The sequence below is a fragment of the Rhinolophus sinicus genome, chromosome 14 (genome assembly GCF_057876585.1).
Source record: "Rhinolophus sinicus isolate RSI-liver-muscle chromosome 14, RSI-T2T, whole genome shotgun sequence".
NCBI classification, from domain to species: Eukaryota; Metazoa; Chordata; class Mammalia; order Chiroptera; family Rhinolophidae; genus Rhinolophus; species Rhinolophus sinicus.
Window position 1 is genome coordinate 101,834,253 of NC_142514.1, and position 20,297 is coordinate 101,854,549.

The 20,297-nt window shown below is 44.2% G+C and overlaps 1 protein-coding gene across 1 annotated transcript in view; it reads right to left on the reverse strand.

Annotated features, from left to right (window-relative positions):
• Nucleotides 1-528: 528 nt before the first annotated feature.
• The window catches only part of TMPRSS4 (transmembrane serine protease 4), a 43,505-nt gene continuing 23,736 nt past the window's right edge, over nt 529-20,297 (reverse strand). Inside the window, exons 4-13 of the mRNA XM_019716184.3 lie at nt 20,036-20,188; nt 18,822-18,951; nt 16,107-16,208; nt 15,148-15,188; nt 12,810-12,969; nt 11,633-11,799; nt 3,477-3,575; nt 3,147-3,289; nt 1,678-1,827; nt 529-1,245 (exon numbers count right to left, since the gene is read on the reverse strand). Coding sequence (XP_019571743.3) covers nt 1,234-1,245; nt 1,678-1,827; nt 3,147-3,289; nt 3,477-3,575; nt 11,633-11,799; nt 12,810-12,969; nt 15,148-15,188; nt 16,107-16,208; nt 18,822-18,951; nt 20,036-20,188 — 1,157 coding nt within the window. The 3' untranslated portion in view covers nt 529-1,233. The remainder of the gene's footprint in view (nt 1,246-1,677; nt 1,828-3,146; nt 3,290-3,476; nt 3,576-11,632; nt 11,800-12,809; nt 12,970-15,147; nt 15,189-16,106; nt 16,209-18,821; nt 18,952-20,035; nt 20,189-20,297) is intronic.

Sequence of the window (20,297 nt, forward strand, 5' to 3'; positions counted from 1 at the left end):
ATTTATTTATTTGCCTGTGAGGATTTGTATTATTTCCTAAGAACCTAACAAGGCATTAACAAGTATATTTTACTAGGATCTGAACTCAACTATAGCAAGAGGATCCTCAGAATACGTGGGGTTCCATGCAGTGGCCAGAGAAGTCCATGTAGCTTACCTCTCTTAGTGCAGGAACTTATATCTCAGAACCCAGCTTGGGAACCACTCATACTTAGTAGGTGATAAATTACTTTTTTCTCTTTTTTATTAAACAAATGATAAAAACCACACCCAGGATCTCTAGGTAGAAGATAGGACTCAGAGGTGCAATATCTCTTTCCAGCTACTTGGGGAGCCATGACTTAATGTCACCCAAATCATCTCCCTCCCCAGCCATAGGTTGTCTCTGGCCTATGGCTGATATCACAGGCAGGAGGAAGGGGAGGAGGGCAGTGGGAGAAGGCCTGTGTGCGAAGGAGAATTTCTCACCCTGGCTTCCCCAGTCGGCAGCTCACTATTGCTGCCACACAGCAGCTCTGGTCTTATAAGGATTGGGTCTCCTTTTTCCCAATCCTCTTGTCTGGGGAGAATCAATTGTCTCCCCAGGACCTGTTCATACCCAGGCCCAAGAATAAAGGTCATAGTTCAATAGTCCTAGTTCAGTTTTTATTAAGCAGCCCAGTCAGACTATGTTAAATACTTCACATACCTGTTCAATAAAAGTAGCCGTAGAGGTAACAACAGTAACAACAATAAGTACAGCAGATGTGCCAACAGCAGGACAGTGCATTTTACATTACAACTGGTTTCTTGCTTGGGTAGACTCTGGGATGGGTGGAGAAGGAGAGGGGTGGCTCAGACCCTTACCTCCCTCCACTCCAGCTCTTAGTGATCTGGGCTCTCACCAGAGAGCCTACTTTTATTCAGTAGAGTGGGAATATGCCTTCATGGCTTAGCAGTGCCTTCTGAGACCTTGATCCAAAGGCTGGCCTGTTGAGTGGGCTGTGTCTCTCTCCTTGGGATGCTGGGAGCACCAGCAGTGGCTGAGCTGGGGCTGCTGACTTCCTCTTGAGTATCTGTGGGCTATGGGGTCTCTTACAGGAATGGAGGCCCTTTGCTGTACAAGAAATGCTGAGGCTGAGGGCAGAGAGGTGTGCCCAAGGGGGTGCTTGCTCTGTGTCTGGCTTCTGGGGGATACCCAGGTAAGCAGGGCAGGGGGGAAGCAGTTTCCAGCACTGAAGAGTGGCAGTGGCATCATGGCTCAGACTAGAATAAGAGAACAACACAGAGAGTCAGATGATTTGAAAGTGGACAAAGCAGGACATACAATATTAATCTTCTTTTTCTGAAGTTTTTCTCCTTTCTCTACCCTCTATGGAAATCTCATAAGTCTTTCCACCATCCTTCTCATCACAATCTGTTCTCTGGAAAGTATCTGATAGTCTCATTCTGCTGAAGAATAGAATGATAAAGCTGGGTGTGTCCCATACTCTAAGATATTTGCATTTAATGGGAATCTCTGATCTAAGGAATTTCAGGTCTTAATGGTGGAATCCCAGGCTGTCACTTACTGGTAGGGAAAATTATTTGGGATGTGAAGAGTTGTCTCAGAGCCACTTAAATCAAATCTAAGGATGATTTTGTATCCTGAGTAGAGGAAGGAAGAGAGGGCACAACAGGTAGGGCAAACATGCTCACCTTCCGGACATTGTAGATCCAGTTGAGATAGGCTGTGACCTTGGTGTATACTCCTGGGGTACTCGGGCCCCCACAGCCATGACCCCAGCTCACGATGCCCACTACTTGCCACAGGTCAGAGTGATACATCAGGGGCCCGCCGCTGTCACCCTGTAATAGGGCAGAACAGGGACTGCTGGGGAGGGCAGGTAGAGTGGGACGGAGGGGTAGGGTGGGGTGGAGGGTTAGGTTTCTCCTTCTTCTCCTCCCTGCATTGGCCCATCTGTTCTCCTTCACTCCCCCAGCACTCTCTGCTGGCATACCTCACTCCCTTTGCTCATACTGCTCCTGCAGCCTAGAATGCCCTTCCCTTTTGGGGCAAAAGGGTTCTGTGGGAGGTCAGGTAGGTTGTGGGTGTGCCCATAGCCCTCTCTCTCAGAGATCCACAACTCATACGAGCAGATTGAAGGCCCTAAGGGGTCCTACAGTAATGAAGCCTGGTTATCTTTGTTTAATCTCATATTTCCCAAATTTATTCAACTATGGAGTGCCTACTTCATGCTGGGCTCTGTTCTAGACAATTGGGATTCAATCAATGAAGAGAACAAAGATCCTTGCCTTCTGGGAGCTTAGAACCAAATGAAGAGAGAGAGAGAGAGAGAGAGAGAGAGAGAGAGAGAGAGAGAGAGAGAGAGAGAGAGAATAAACAGCAAATGACAAGACAGACGAGAAAATGTCAGTAAAAAGTGCACTTATTTGGGTGTCCGTCTTACTAGCTCTTCAGGCTTCTTCTCCCAGAATCTAATAACACTGTGGCCAAACTACCTTTATGCATCTTCCCCACACCCCACGGTGAGTTTCCTGAGGGAAGACACTGTCTCCAAAGTCCAGCACTTATCTGGCATTCAAAAGATGACTAAAAGATGCCTCCTGAGTGAAAAAATTGAATGACTGAGAATTGGAGTGGGAAATGGGTTAGGGGTTTTAATTAGAGTGGCTCAGAAGATCCCCTGGGGGTGGAGGAAATGAGAATGTATTCAGGAATAGGTCAGTGGGTATGGGGTTAGACATCCAGGACTCATCTAGTATGACATGGGATTTCTCTTGTGTAGTTCAGCAGTTTGAAGACAGTTATAGGTAAAACTGACCTGGGGTTCTTGCCCTCAAGGGACTCATACTCCTGTAGATGATGGGAAGCAAGGGTGGGTAGGGAGGGTAACATCATCATCTTTGTATGTGAAATGTGTATACATTTAAAATTTTTCTGCTTGTTTCCATTTATCCATCCATCCATCCATCCATCCATTCCTATATTTTTATCTAACTATAATCTTTCCTTCCCTCTCTCTCTACCTTCCTCTCTTCATCACACACTGATTGCCTATCATATGCAAGAGTTCATGTGGGGCATTCAGCCTTTGAACTTTCTCATCTCTCTAGGACCTATGTCCCTATCCATAAAATTCCCTCATGATCCTTGGAGGTCTCACCTGGCAGGTGTCCACGCCGCCCCCCAGGATGCCTGCACACAGCATCTCCTTGGTAACTTCCCCCTGGTATGCATCCTCTGCATTGCATTGAGTTCTGTCAATGACCTGGACTGATGCCTGCAGCAGTGTATCAGACATCTTCCCTGGGAGATTGAAAACATACTCACATTTCCATCCTTTCCTTTTATTCCCAGCCCAGGATAATTTTTTGGGTTGCCTGGCACGTTGGTGCTTGTACCTCTAGGGTGGGTTTTTCTGAAGAATGGTCCTCCTTCCCATCACCTCTGAGAGCTGGTCCCTCTGGCCTGTGGTCCTGAGCCCTGGACTTACCTCCACCCTGTTCTGTAAAGCCCCATCCGATGACCCATAGTGGGGTGGCTGGAGTGAGCTCCTCATCAGAGAAGGGCAGGCAGATGGGCCTGACTGTGTCTGCCAGGAGCAGAGAGGAAGAGGGGACCAAATGTTCAGGAGAGGCTTGTGGCTAAGCCTTCTGAAAGGGTTGATACTAGCATTTCTATAACACACATTCCATGGGATGTTAATAAAAGTGGCAAGAGAAAAAGGGTTCTGTGGTCAAATAAATTCAGAAAATGTGGATTGAATTTTGGTCAAGATGGTGGAGTAGGTAAACACTATGCTTGCCTCCTCCCATGGCCACATCAAAATTACAACTAAATTATAGAAAAGTCAACCTGGAGAACCATCTGAAGACTAACTGAACAGGAGTCCTATAACTAAAGATATAAAGAAGAAGTCATGTGGCGACTAGTAAGAGCAGTGGAGATGTGAAACAGGCTGGCCCCACACCCACGTGTGGCAGTTGAGAATTGGGAGGGATATCTCAACTGCTGAAGTCCCCCCTGAGGAGCAGAGGGGCCCAGCCCCACATCAGGCTCCCCAGTCCAGAGCACTAGTGCTGGGAAGAAGAGCCCCCAAACATCTGGCTATGAAGATCAGCAGGGATTCCATCTCCTGGGTGAAACAGAAAGCTGCTGGAAACCTAAGCATCCTCTTAAAGGACCCACACACAAACTCACATACTCACAGGCACTCACTGTGAACTCCAGTGGAGGGACAGCAGCTCCAGAGGTTCCAGAGACATGCAGGGAGAAACTAAGTTGTGTGGTTTCAGGACGAGGGCTGGAGGAAGAGTTGCTATTGTCCCTTTGTTAAGCCCACCTCCGAAATGGGTAAATCGGATTCTGCATTAGCTTGGTGAACCCCACTCACTCCACCTTGATGACTCCCTGAGACCCTGACTCACCCAACTCATGCACTACCAGGGGCTTTTTTGGTGGCAGGCAACCAGCCTTGGCCCATGCTGCAGTCTTTCTTAAAAAACTCTCAAAAGTCCACAGGACCCAAGCTACTGGCAGCTGGCCTTGGTGTGCCCTGTGCTTTATGCTGAGTAGCTCCAGGCTCAGCACTGCTGCCAAATCTGCATTAACCTGGTGAACACTACTCACCCCACCCTGATAACTCCCTGAGACCCCCTCTCATCAAAGTTGCATACTACCAGAAGCTCTTTCAATGGCTGAGACTTACAGGAAGCAGGCAGGTGATGGTGGGCCTTTTGCCGAACTGCCCCAGGCATGATAATTGTGGCAGCTGGCCTGTTCATAGCATGGCCTTTCCCACATACCTCCAGGTCCAGCACAGACAGCTACAAATCACTGATCACTTAGTAGTTCTACCAGCTAGCCCCGGGCTGATCACAGGCAGTGGCTGACCCTGGCCTGTACTGGAGTCCCTCTCAAGAGGCCCCAGAAGCAACACACCCAGTGGCCAATTTCAGACCACAACAGAGCACAACCTGATTAGCCCCACAAGTGGCACACCCAAAGGGTGATCCCAGCAAGCACCAGAGCCCACTGGGACAAATCCTGTTCCATGGGGTCAGTCCCACACAGTAGCTCATATGCTGTGTTCATGGCCAATCCTCACAGCTAGTCAGCCTGAGGGTCAATCCCACACACTGACATGCCAACAGCAATCAAGTATCAACTACAACAGGAGGGCACACACAACCCACACAAGGGACACTCCTGGACCACCCAGCTCAGGTGATCAGGGAGACTGTGCCTCTGAGCCCCACAGGACACCTACTATATAAGGCCACTGTGCCAAGAATGGGAGACACAGCAGATCTATGTAATACATAGAAACAAACACAGAGAGGCAGACAGAATGAGGAAAAAAAGAAAAATGCCCCAAAAGAAAGAATAGGAGAAAACTCCAGAAAAAGAACTAAACTTTTTTTTTTTGGAGGCAAGCAATTCTACCAGATTCAGAGTTCAAAACACTTGTTATAAGGATGCTCAGTGAACTTAGTGAGAACTTCAACAAAGAGATAGTAAGAATAAAGAGAAATATAGAAACTATGAAAAAGAACTAGTCCGAAATGAAGACTACAATAACTGAAATGAAGAATGTACTAGAATAAATCAACAGCAGATTCGATGAAGCAGAGGACTGAATCAGCTATTTGGAAAACAAGGTATCAGAAAACACCCAACTGGCACAGCAAAAAGGAAAAAAGAATTTAAAAAAATGAGGATAGTTTAAAGGACTTCTGGAATAACACCAAGCATAACAACATTCACATCATAGGGGTACTAGAAGGAGAAGAGAGAGAATAAGAGATTGAAAACCTATTTGAAGAAATAGAAAACTGGAAACTTCCAGTTACTGGAAACTTCTGTAACCTGGCAAAGAAAATAGACATACAAGTCTAAGGAGCAGAGGGAGTCCCAAACACAATAAACCCAAAGAAGCCCACACCAAGACACATCATAGTTAAAATGGCAAATGTTAAAAACAAAGAGGGAATCTTAAAAGCAGTAAGAGAAAAGCAATTAGTTACCTACAAGGAAGCTCCCATAAGATTATCAGCTGATTTCTCAACAGAAACTTTGCAGGTCCAAAGGGATTGGCACAAAATATTCAACATGATGAAAAGCAAGGACCTACAACCAAGACTACTCTACCCAGCAAGTCTATTATTTAAAGCTGAAGGAGAGATGAAGAGCTTCCCAGAAAAGCAAAAACTAAAGGCGTTTATCACCACCAAACCAGTATTACAAGAAATGTTAACTGGATTTCTTTAAGAAGAAGGAGGGAAAAACCCATAACTATGAATAATAAGATGGCAATGACTATGTACCTATTAATAATCACTTTAAATGAAAATGGATTAAATGCTCTAATCAAAATACATAGGATGGCTGAGTAGATAAGAAAACAAGACCCTTACATAGGCTGTCTACAAGAGACCTGTTTCAGATTGAAAGACATGCACAGACTGAAAGTAAAGGGATGGAACAAGAAATGGAAATTAAAAAAAAAAAAAAAGCTGAGTTAGTTATACTTATATCATACAAAATATACTTTAAAACAAAGGATATAGTAAGAGACAAAGAAGGACATTTCATGATAAAGGGATCAATCTGCCAAGAGGATGTACCCTTGTAAACATTTATGCACCTAATATAGGAGCACCAAATATATAAGACAAATAATATTGATGGACATAAAGGGAGAGATTGACAGTAATGCAGTAATAGTAGGGAACTTTAACACCCCATTGACATCAATGGATAGATCTTCCAGACAGAAAATCACGAGGAAACAGTGGTCTTAAATGACAAATTCGACCAGATGAATTTAATTGATATTTTTAGAGCATTTCACCCCAAAGCAGCAGAATATACATTCTTTTCAAGTGCACGTGAAATATTCCCAAGACAGACCACATGCAAGTCTCAATAAATTTAAGAAGACTGACATCACATCAAGCATCTTCTCTGACCACAATGGCATGAAGCTAGAAATCAATTACAAGGAAAAACACACAAACACATGGAGGCGAAATAACATGCTACCAAACAAAGAATGGGTTAACAATGAGATTAAGGAAGAAATAAAAGATATCTTCAGACAAATGAAAATGAAAACACAACAACCCAAAATCTATGGGACACAGTGAAAGCAGTACTAAAAGGGAAATTCATAGCAATACAGCCTTACCTCAAGAAATAAGAAACATCTCAAGTAAACATTTAACCTTACACCTAAAAGAACTACAAAGAAGAGTAACAAACAAAGCCCAAAGTGAGTAGAAGGAAGGAAACAATAAAGATCGGAACAGAAAAAAAGAAAACATAGTAAAAAAAGAATACAAAGACCAATGAAACCAAGAGTTGGCTCTTTGAAAAGATAAACAAAATTGATAAACCTTTAACCAGGCTCATCAAGAATAAAAGAGAGAGGACCCAAATAAATAAAATCAGAAACAAAAGAGGAGAAGTGACAACTGACACCACAGACAAAGGATTATAAGAAAATACTATGAACAATTATATGCCAACAAGTTGGACAATCAGGAAGAAATTAATAAATTCCTAGAAACATGTAATTTTCCAAGACTGAATCAAGAAGCAGCAGAAAATCTGAATAGACTAATTACTACCAACAAAATTGAATAAGTAATAAAAAAAACTCTCAACAAACAAAAGTCCTGGACCAGATGGCATCACAGGTGAATTTTACCAAACATTCAAAGGAGAATTAACACCCATCCTTCTCAAACTATTTCAAAAAATTCAAAAGGAGGAAAGGCCCCCAAGCTCATTTTATGAGGCCGCCATTACCCTGATTCCAAAACCAGACAAAGATACTACAAAAAAAAAAAAAAAATGTATAGGCCAATATCCCTGATGAAAATAGATGCAAAAATCCTCAACAAAACATTAGCAAGCTGAATTTAGCAATATATTTAAAAGGTCATACACCATGATCAAGTGGGATTTATTCCTGGGATGCAACGTTGGTTCAATACCAGCAAATCAATTAATGTGATACACCACATAAACAACATGAAGGATAAAAATCATACGATCATATCAATAGATATAGAAAAAATGTTAGACAAAATTCAGCATCCATTTATGATAAAAACTCTCAGCAAAATGGGAATAGAGGGAGGATACCTCAACATAATAAAAGCCATATATGACAAACCCACAGCTAACATCATACTCAATGGGGAAAAGCTATAAGTCCTAGCCACAGCAATCAGACAGGAAAAAGAAATTAAAAGCATCCAAACTGGAAAGGAAGAAGTAAAACTGTCATTATTTGTGGATGACATAATATTATATAGAGAGAACCCTGAAGAGCCCACCAAAAAACTGTTAGAACTGATAAATGAATTCAATAAAATAGCAGGATACAAAATTGATATTTTATACACCAATAATAAACTATCAGAAAGAGAAATTAAGAAAAAAAATCCCATTTACAATTGCATAAAAAATACCCAGGAATAAATTTATACAAGTATGTAAAAGACCTGTACTCAGATAATTATAAGACATTGAAGAAATTGAAGAAGATACAAACAAATGGAAACAAAGTTCTGAAAATTAAGTTTGTGAACTTGTTGCAACGATGTTGCTAAACTTTTTTGATATCAGTGGGATTATTCATTATGAATTTGTACCAACTGGACAAACAGTTAACCAAGTTTACTATTTGGAAGTGCTGAAAAGACTGCATGAAAAAGTTAGATGACCTGAATTTTTCGCCAACAATTCATGGCTCTTGCATTACGACAATGCACCAGCTCACCCTGCACTGTCTGTGAGGGAATTTTAGCCAGTAAACAAATAACTGTATTGGAACACCCTCCTTACTCACCTGAGCTGGCCCCCAATGACTTCTTTCTTTGCCCAGAGACAAAGGAAATTTTGAAAGGAAGACATTTTGATCAGATTCAGGACATCAAGGTTAATATGATGACAGCTCTGATGGCCATTCCAGAAAAAGAGTTCCCAAATTGCTTTGAAGGGTGGACTAGGCACTGGCATCGGTGCATAGCTTCCAAAGGGGAGTGCTTCGAAGGTGACCATAGTGATATTCAGCAATGAGGTATGTAGCACTTTTTCTAGGATGAGTTCGCAAACTTAATTGTCAGACCTCAGTTTGCTGTGCTCATGGATAGGAATAATTAATATAGTTAAATTGTCCATACTACCCAATACAGTCTACAGATCCAATGCAATCCCTATCAAAATACCAATGGCATTTTTCACAGAACTAGAACAAATAATCCTAAAATTTATGTGGAACCATGAAATACCCTGAATAGCCGCAGTAATCTTGAGAAAGAAGAACAAAGTTGAAGGTATCACACTACATGATATCAAACTATATTACAATAAAATGACAATTATCAATTATCAAGCTATAGTAATAAAAACAACATGGTACTGGCATAAAAACAGACACATAGGTCAATGTAACAGAAAAAAGAGCCCAGAAATAAACCAACTCTTATATGGTCAATTAATCTATGAAAAAGGAAGCAAGAATATACAATGGGGTAAAGACTGTCTCTTCAACAAATGGTGTTGGGAAAATTGAACAGATACATGCAAAAAAAATTAAACTAGACCACCTTCTTACACCATATACAAGAATAACTCAAAATGGATTAAAGATGTAAATATAAGACTCCAAACCATAAAACTCCTAGAAGAAAACATAGGCAGTAAACTCTTTGACATTGCTCTTAGTAATATTTTTTCTGATCTATCTTCTTGGGCAAGGGAAACAAAAGAAAAAAAATAAACAAATGGGCATACATTAAACTAAAAAGTTTTTGCACAGCAAAGGAAACCATTAACAAAACAAAAAGGCAGCCTATTGAATGGGATAATATATTTGCCATGTATCATTATACATCTGATAAGGGGTTAATATCCAAAATTTATAAATAACTCATACAACTTAACACCAAAAAAAACCCAAAACAACCCAATTTAAAAATAGGCAGAGGACCTGAAGAAACATTTCTCCAAAGAGGACCTACAGATGGCCAATAAACATATGAGAAGATGCTCAAAGTCACTAATCAGAGAAATGCAAATTAAAACCACAATGAGATACTACCTCACACCAGTCAAAATGGCTATCATCAGTAAGTCAACAAACAACAAGTGTTGGTGTGGATGTAGAGCAAAGGGAGCCCTGTGCACTGTTGATGGGATTTCAAATTGGTGCAGCCAGTATGGAAAACAGTATGGAGGTTCCTCAAAAAATTAAATCTAGAACTAACATGTGACCCATCAATTCTACTTCTGAGTATTTATCCAAAAAAATCCAAAACACTAATTTGAAAAGAGATATGGGGGTGGCCTGTTAGCTCAGTTGGTTAGAGCGTGATGCTAATAACACCAAGGTTGCAGATTCGATCCCCACATGGGCCTGTGAGCTGCGCCCTCCTTAAAAAAACCCAAAAAACTCTGAAAAGATGTATGTACGCTTGTATTCATTTCAACACTATTTATAATAGCCAAGATACAGATGCAACCTAAGTGCCCATCAATAGACAATTGGATAAAGACGAGGTGGTACATATATAAAAGAACGGAATCTTACTATTTGTGACAACATGGATGGACTTAGAGGGTATTATGCTAAGAGAAAGATAAATGCTATATGATCTCACTTATATGTGGAAACTAAACAACAAAATAAGTGAACAAACAAAACAGAAACAGACCCATAGATACAAAGAACAAACTGATGGTTGCCAGATGGGAGTGGGGTTGGGGGTGCTGAATGAAAAAGGTGAGGGGATTAAGAAGTACAAATTGGTAGTTACAAAATAGTCACCAAAATGCAAAGTACAGCACAGGGAATATAGTCAATTCTATTATAATAACTATGTATGGTGTCAGATGGGTACTAGACTTATCAGGAGGATCACTTCATAAATTATATAAATGTCTAACCACTATGCTGTATACCTGAAACTAATATAAAATAACATTGAATATCAACTATAATTAAAAATTTAAAAAATGACAATGTGGGATAAACACAATAAAACACTATTTAAAAAAATGTTTTAAAACTTCTTACATCTTTAATACACTAATGTGCTTCAAGAGGAGAGCTAATGTATAAAAATGTTTCCCAAACTTATTTGATAATAGAACCCTCTTTTCCCCAAGGGACCAATGTCCTGTGGAACCAATAGTTGGAAATGCTGATCTAAATACTATCCAATATAAGCATGAGTCATCTAACAGAGCTATTCAAAGATTTTATGGGCTGCCTTAACAGTGATGAGTTCCTTGCCCCTGGAGGAGAACAAATGGGCACAATGACCTCTTGACAGGGATATTGTGTGGGCTCTTGGCATTGTTCGGGGTTGGAGGATTGACGAGATGATCTCACAACTCCAAGATTGGATATAGGATATCGATGACCTTACTTGAGGTACTCCACATGGAGAAAACAGATCTCAGAAGCTCTGACAGCTTGAGGCAGCCTCATGACATCAGTGATATTAGGTTGATAATATTTGCTGGAAACAAATGGGTAACTTAGGTCTTGAGAGGAGAAGTGATGAGCCCAAGACCACTTAGTGAGAGCATTACCTGACCTAAGGGGTTCTGTTTCCAGGTACCACCACTCACCTGAGAATGTGAGTGGGTACTGCAGCTTCACGAGAGCAATGTCTTTCTCTTTGGGGTACGTGGTGTTGAGTGCAGCGACAAAGATCTTGGCCACAGGCATGGACAGGAAGTTGCCCAATTTGTCTGAGCCGGCCCTTACTTTCCAGTTGGACACATCTAGATATTTCCTGGGGGCAGAGACAGTGGAGTTCAGGCCTAAGCCACGCACGAGTAGGCTTTATCAAAGGCTGGGTTCTTGCCTTAGGAGGTACTGATGATGGAGGCACGGGGGGTGGGGGTGGGTGGAGAAGGGGCAATCTGAGGAACCACCTACTACAGGCCGAATTCTAAAAGGGAATTAGATCCTTTTTCCCCAGTGAAACCTGCCCAAGAAAACTAACTGGAGGGTTGGAGGAGCGCTGTTCCCAGTGCCTGAGCTATGGGGCCCTGGCACTGTCTCTTCCAATGCTTTTCATTATCGCTGTTACTCGTGTGGTACTTATATTGTGGTCAGTTACATTATGTACTTTTCTTTCTTCCTCCCAACACCAGACACAGCTTAGTGTGCAGGGGCGATTTTCCAGGAAAGGATTTATAGCTCTTGTCATATTCTCTAAAAAGGTTAAGAATCACTGGCCTAGACTGTGATTCCTCTAAGACAGTAATGGGGCTTCATGCTTGGTACCTAGTAGGTACTCATCAGATGTTGAATGAATGAAAGTGAAGAAAGCCTGAGAGTGGTCCTTCCCCAAAAGGGTGGGCAGGCCTCTCTCTGTTGGCCTTTAAGGAAATCTATACTTTTTAAAAAGTTTCTGGATATAGCAAAGGAGTGGCAATGATTCTAGACCCTAGAACCACTTCCTAGAAGACTAGCAAAGAGGGAGAGAGTTCTTGGAACTCTAGACAGATGGGAAGAGCTTTTGTGCTGTGAATGACATGGGGGTGGACTGAGGACACTGGGTGTCTGATGGCTTCCCACACGGAAGACGTCAAACTTGGTGACCCCCACCCTCTTCTCAGACCCCCGATGCCTAATAAAGGACATCATGTTCAGCATCTCATTGGGGTGGAAACACCCTGGGACATGGTGGGTGAGTAAAGGGGAGTGAGGGCATCAGAACACAAGTCAGGAGATGGGGGACCTAGGGACTCAGGCCCCTCCATGGATATGATCCCCTGCAAGGCGTCCTCGCCTTACCTGAAGCAGTGAGCTGCTGTGAGGATCCAGTGGGGGTCCAGGATGCTCCCTCCACAGATGTGTTGTTTGTTGTACTGGATACTGACTTGCCAAGGCCAAGAATCTACAAAGGCCTTCTGCCCTCCCACCACCCGAGGGGCCTTCAGGCTCTCCCCACAGGCTGGACTCAGTAGGAAGGAAGGAGAAAACAGGAGTCAGGCTCTTGGGAGATGGTGCTTCCTCTCCTTAGAGCCCAAAGTCTATCCTGAGTAGGTTGTCATGACTGGGACCTGGGGTGGTGGTGGTGAAGAGTACCAGGCCAACTTTGAGTGATTCATGGAGAGATACTGAGTGTCCTAGACCACAGGCTTTCCGTCAGTCTCCCTTTTCTTTTTTTTCAGCTTGAGATGTGCTTGGTAGTTGATACTGTAAACTTGGGTGTATCCATTGTGCTGGGAATTTATGACCCTCAAACTAAACAGTGATGCAGAATTATGAAGTCTTTCCCAGGTGGAATGTCCCCAAACCATTTCCACTGAGTAACAGTAAACAGATGCCCACAGGCTGCTTTGGGAGCTGGAAGTGGGAAGAAAGTTTTAGAAACTGGGTCTTCCCATCCTAAACTCACCTTTTTCCAAGTCCCTTCCCTCTCTGCTGAGTGAGTCTGTCAATTTGACATCCTATTCTCTCTTTGAAATCCCACTGTCCCGGCTTTCATATCTGACCCTTGAACTTTTGTGAAAACCTCCAGTTCTACCTTCCTGCTCTGTTATCAGCGTTTCCAATCCTCTGGCAGTCACTGCCACAATGGCTTCTAAAGGAGAAAGGCTACCACACTTTCTGGGCCTATGCTAGCCAGGGGCTTTGCAAACACCATCTAATTCCAAACAGTGCTTTCTAAATGCCACCTCACTCAAAAGCCCCTTAGCATCCCTCTTTGTGTGTAGGGTAGAGTTTACACTCTTCCTGACAGCCTCCTGCTGCCCTTACATAAAGTTTGCACCTAACCAAATTGATCTGCTTGTAGCTCTCTAAAAAGTCATTCTGGTTTTGCTCAAGGAAGCCCCTGTCTGTGAGATACTATCTCATCTCCTATATATCTAAATAATTGATTCATTAAGCAAATTTGCACTGAGTGCCTAATATGTCTTAGGGATGCTAGGAAGAAAGTGGTGGATAAGACATAGTCTTTCCCCTCCTGGAGCCTATAATTTATTCTTCAGTGTTTAGCCTGGACACCGCCTCCTGGCCACCCAATCCCTAGGGATTTCCCTCTCTGGGATGTCCATAGCCTGCCCTGGGTGTTGGCCAGCCTTTCATTGTTGTCATGCTTCAGTCTTGTCTTCTCAGTGAGACCTAAGGCTCCTCAAGGGAGGGTCTATGACTTAAACCTCTTTGTGACTTCAGTGCTATTCTGCACAGCTCATCAGGTGATGTGACCATTCATTCATTCATTCACTCACTAGTCACCACGTGTCAGCCCCCACACAGTAGGTATTGTGGGAGTCAGATGATAATGACTAAAAGTCTTAACATCCAACATGGAAGCATATACACTGCTAAACTGCAAAGGCAGTGATGATGACCTTCCTCTTAGGCTGTCCAGCTTCTGGCCGTCCTTCTGGGCTCTTCAGTTTTTCTCCCTTGAGGCTGATAGGATGAGCTGGGCCCCAGTCCTTGTTTTCTCTTCTTATCTCCTCTATTAGAGCCAGGGGGTCTCCTGGGATCCTCTTGGGCAGTTGGACTAAAGGGCTTCTTGGGAAGATGAACCTTAGAGAGGTCCAGTGAATTACTCTAGGTCACACTGGAAACCATTGGGACTACTGTCCAAGTCTCCTGACTTCCTGTGCAGCTCTCTCTGCATGTCAGCTGTGACTACTACTCAGTTTGGTACATTCCACATGCACTTTTCTCTTAGCTCAATTATAAGCTCTTGAGGATAGCGGCCAATTCTTTTACTTGTCTGGTATTTTCTACTTCCAACTCGCACCTCACAGCACTAGACACATTCTAACTGTTCAATGAATGTGGATAATTGTGGTGATTGTGACAAAAAAATCGATGTGGGCCCTGACCAATGGGGAGAGGTGGAGGCCCAATCTTGCCCTTTCCAGCTTTCCTACCCTCTCTCCCAGGTCTCTGCTCAGGTTGTGTTGTGGTGTGTGGGTGGTAGGAGGGAGCTCTTAACGTCAACCATTTAAAGGAGCATTAACTTACAAACCCAAGGCCCAAAGAAGTAAGGTTGGGACAAAACGAAGTGAAACTCAGAGTCTGAGGGATTTAGGAATGAGAGCGAAGGTCTTCCTCCGTGATCATTGCTGGCCCAGGACCCAAACCCGCAGAGATGGGGCATACTCACCAAGGCAGTGCAAGGAAACCAGGGTGCCTGAGAGACAGGGTCTGGAGGGGAGACATAGTGGTCCTGTGGTTTCTGCCTCTCCTTTGATTCAAGTCCCCTCCCAACACCTGGGAAATACACCACCTGTATAATGGGGACTTTATAGAAACTGCATTGCCACACAGTTCAATTAGATTTAATTTGATTGGATTCAACACCACCACTGGTAAGTATCTACAGTGTGCTGGGCCCTGCCAAGCTGGGCTCTTGGCAGCATGAGATTGAAAAGAGCAGAGCCCGGAACAGTGCCTGATGCTCGTGGGTTTTCTAAACAGAGGAAGAATGGGATTTCAATGGATTTCCAGGCAAACGATCATTCTGCTCCTATTTTGTCCTTTTCAAGATTTAGTCTTTAATAAATAAGCAGCACTCAGCAATATCCTTGAACGTTAAGAAGCCAGCATCCTCTTTGAGCCACTCTACTGCTGGGATAGTTTTCATTTTCGTTCATGCTCTGATGCAGGGTGGTGAGGCATAGGAATAGGCCATTGACAAAGGCCAAGCAGTCTCTGTTCTGGAGAGTTCGGAATGTGGAGTGGTCTTACTCTGGCCTGGGTGAGTGACAAGGAAGGACAAAGGGACCTTTGGAATATTGCATTTTGGGCTTAATAAGAAACAAAGCAATAGGAAAAAAATTTTTTTTGTTGTTTGCTATTTGACTGATGAAAAGGCCACCAAGGTGTGGACAGCACGCTTTGTTCAGCTGCCTATTGTGTTTTAGAAAAAAAGAGTCAACACAGAAAATCTCTCAGAAATGTGATTCTTGAGTTCTTGCTATCTAACAATCTGCCTGGCCAGGGTTCTTCCTGTTGTCTGGCTTACATTCCCCTCGCTGCGTCTGTTCAAGGGAGGGGGTGGGGGGGCTGTTTGCAGCACTGATGTGTGAGCCTTCTGTGGCCCAGGGGTGTCCTTTCACTTACCCACTTGGGTTTCGCACCTGAAGCTCCTGGCTATTTGCTGTGATTTCAACAACATCCAGATCTTGGTCTGGGCCAATCTTCACAGCTTTGAAGGTGGGTTTGCTGCTCATGTTGGGAGGGAGAGAGAGATCTGAGTTGGGCCAGGAGTTTAGAACAAGATGGTGGGAATAGCCCCCACTCCCAGGAGATGGGGTGGCAGAGAACGCCCAGTGGGGCATGGCAGGGGAGTGGGGGTGGTCTTAGTGAGGGTGGTGTCTGCTTTGTTATATGATAAGGGACATTCCTTTGGCATTGCAGGACTCAGCTCTAGGCACAGTGCTCACATGGCCTTGCTTTCTTGGGCCAGAAAGTCTGGTCAAGAACCCAGAGCTCTGGAGAAATGTTAGGGATACCCTTTCCTAACTTCCAGCTCTGTCCCAATTTCAAATGCCCCAGCAATTTCTACTGCTTCACAGAGAGGGGAACAAGGAGGCAAAGGAATCCAGGTTAGCTGCCCCTACCTTGGAGGGAACTGGAATGTGGATATTTGGTTCTCTAAATAAGGCACCTAGTCTGAATTTGGTAGTGGAGGTACATTTATAGCCCTCTTGGAGATAGGACAGGACAATATCAGTCTTCCCATGAGTCCAGACAAATATTTCTCTCATTTGTACCACCCTCCCTCTTTCTTTCTGCTCAATTGGTATTTATCTTCTTTTAAATCTTGGGTTTAAGTCTTCCCTCCAGCAGGAAGACTTCCCTGATTAATCCCATCTTTTTTATTGTTTCTTTTTCTTTACTATGAGTCTGCCTCTTTCCCTTCTCTTGCATCTTTCCCATCCAGTCATGCTAGTACACGCTCTGTAGGCAGGGCTCAAGTCAACCCATGGCACTGGATGAGCAGCACATTCGCACACTCTCAGCCAGGAACCTGGCAGTAGCTGGTGGATCCAGGCTCTGCAGTGGAATCTAGCAGGGCCTCGCTTTTGTGTTAAGCGGCCTCAAGACCCAGCGCTTGTCCTGGCCCTGACACTAGCTTGATATGTAACCTTAGCAGGTCATACCCCTTCTCTGGGCCTGTCTAAGCTTCAGCTTCCCCCCTATAAAATGATGGGTGGACCTGCTGAGTTTTAGAATCCCTCACATTTCAAATGTCTAGGGTTTTGTGGTGCTGGGACAAGAAGTATCTCCTACCCAGGTGGAAGAAGGAAAGCAGAGGAATCTGAGACCCAGAAGGAGGGACAATGGTAGAAATGGACAGTCCCAGGAAAGTGAATCTCTGTTCACTGATTACATCCTGATGAATATTTCTGACTAATTTGATTTTGTAGGGCTCAAGAGCCAAGTGATTTGGTGTCTTAGGAGCATCAGGAGGACAGAAATTCCAGGAGCCTATTCCCTTAAGAGCCCCTAGAGACACCCTATTTTTGTAATCAAGCTGCAGCCTGCTGTGCTGGGTACAGCTGACTCTGCAGTTGGCTGAACTGCAGCAGGGAAGAGGGGTGGCTGTAGTGAGAAGGCTGGGCCGGGGTGGCTGCTGGAGGAGGGGAGAATAGCAGGGGCAAGGTGAGCCTTCCCTGGAAAATGAAGGTGATGGGGCATCCTCTCCATAGGGTGCTGGGAGTTACACCTCATGGAGGGTAGATAGCAGTAGAGGCCTGACAACTAGAGAGCAGGAAAGCAAATAGGTCTGATGGATCAGTACTGGCTGTCTAGAGCATTTATCGAAAAAGGACCTTGAGACTGCTTTAGGGATGGTGGGAGAGAGATCTGTGATTGACTGATGGTGTTAGCCTGGCACTTACCATTTCTGCCTGCAGTTTCTTAGACTCCTCAAGTTTGGGGTCTGCTGGGAGAGACTATCCCACTCTGCAACTGAATACATGGGTTCTTTACCATTCTCTCTAGTTAGGCTCTCTGAGTGATCAATTGTCTCACCTCCCTTCCCTTTATAGGTGAAACCTCAAGAGAAGAGCGATTGACCCAACCTAGAAACAGAAACGCTTCTAGAAATCCTGATGCCCAGGAATAAGGGAAATTTAGGCACAAATTCCAGCCCTCTCCCTCCCAGTTACTACCCGAGCAAGTTGCTTACCTTCTCTGAACTTATTCCTAAAATAGATGTAATCATAACTACGTTTTTGGGTTTTGTCAAGATCACATGAAGATAAATATGTAATACTAATTACCCCTGTTATAATTATACGCTTTTTCATCATTGAAGATATGGAACTGCTTTTGAACATGCTGAAAGAACTGGGATTGCTGATCGAGCACCAGTGAAATCAGGTTTGCTTAAACCAAATTTTAACCAATGGGATTTGGAATAAGTAAATAAGATTTTTGTCTTGTGGGGTGGGACAGCACTGTGAAAAGACAAGGAGTGAGGAGTAGGGAGCAAAGGAAAAGAGAGGACTGCAAAGGAGCTGGGACTCTGTGTGTGGCGGGTAGGGCACATTTTCTCACTGGCACCTCACAATCATCCCATGAAGCTGGCATTACTTTCCCCAGTTAGCTCTTGAGCAAACCAAGTCTCAGGAGACTGAATTTCATGTTGCTTGTAAGTGAAAGTGCTGGGATCAAAGCAGTTTTGTTTGATGCCCATACCTATATTTTTTGGAAGGAAGGAGAAAAGGAAGAAGAAAAGGGGGAAGAAGGGGGAAAGTGGAAGGAAGACAGTGGATGAGAGAGGTCACAGGGGTGAGGTGACAGCCTCCCATGGCTTGGGCTGGGTACCTGTAAAAGCCCATCTGCCCGCAGGCTGTCTGGGCCAGAGCTTCTGTGAAGTTGTCAAAACAGGCGGAGGCCCAGTTTCTTGTGACCGGGTCCAGCACCTGAAGGGTAGATCGGTCTCTGGAGAGGCGGACTGGGAGGAGAGGAAGCTGGGTCAGCTGCAAGGGCCCATCTGGCCCATCTCCCTCAGAATGTGTCAGAGACCAGCCCAGCTCTCCCCTCCCTGGGGAGCATCACAGAACATCAACCTTTCAACCTCAAGGGAAGCTCCTCCGTTTGGCTTTGTCTGGCTGACTCGTGTTGACGGTAGCTAGAGTGACCAAGTGTTCTGCGGTCAATCTCCATTTTGATTTGTTGCCCTGGCATAATTACTAATAACTCCTCCTTTTGATCCTGTAGGTATCAGTTTTGATGATATAGTATATGGCCCCCTACCTAGGGTCCACGCAGCTTTCCCAGAGTGGGGAAACTTCTCAGTGAGGGACCTTGCTCCTTCTCCATGTGAGGACAGAGAGGCGAAGGTGACTGAGAAGCACTATTGGCAGTAGGGTGGCAGGTGTCCATAAGCATTTGACTTCTTATTAAAAAAAAAAAAAAGCAAATACACAGGAAGTCACTCAGCCCTGTCCCTTAAAAGCCCCCATTACCCATGTTCTAGGCTACTTTTTTCTCCTCAGAGCCCAGGTACTAGGTGGATCAAGCGGGGCTAGCTCAGTTCAAGAAAGAACATGGGTGTTTATGTTCAAAACATTTCACATTCCTTTGAAGAACCTAGCTCAGCCTTGTTACACAGCATGCTACAATAGCACTTATCTAATGAATAGAAGGGTCAATAGCTGGTTAATAGCCATATAGTCTCTTTTCTAGTCCCCTTGAAATAACAGATTTCATAGAAAAGAGGGAACTCCCCAAGGTTATGCAATCCAACCTCTGCCTCAGTTTCACCCAGGCTCAGCAGAAATGGGGTAGGCTCAGTTATAATTTTCTGTCCCCTCTGGTTTGCATTTGTTCGTCAGATATTTATTGAGTGTTTGCTACTCAATAAATAAAGTTAAGTACTGGGATCTAGTAGACAAGATGTGGTCCTGTTCTCAAAAACCTTATAATAGGGAGGGAAACGGACAAGTCAGGTGGCAGGTGCTATGCAGTGGACCAAGGGAACCTGAGCTGACTTCCTGCTGTGCCCACTCCCCTGGCCCCCCAGGCCCGGGACTCACCTGCCACTGGAGGCCCATCAGGGGAGTTCTGGACGCAGTGCTGCTCGTCCTCCCGCGAGGCACAGTCCTGCTGGCCATCACACACCTGACTCCTGGAGATGAAGTGCAGAGGCTGCCCGCAGAGGAAGTAGTGTTTGTCCAGGATCACCTTGACTGGAAACAAGGGAAGGAAGGGGTAGAGAGGGCTGAGGGCTAACCATGCAGCCTGGGGGCAGAAGAGGCTGTGTTTCTCTGAAAATGCTGGGTTTGGAGACAGGCAGAC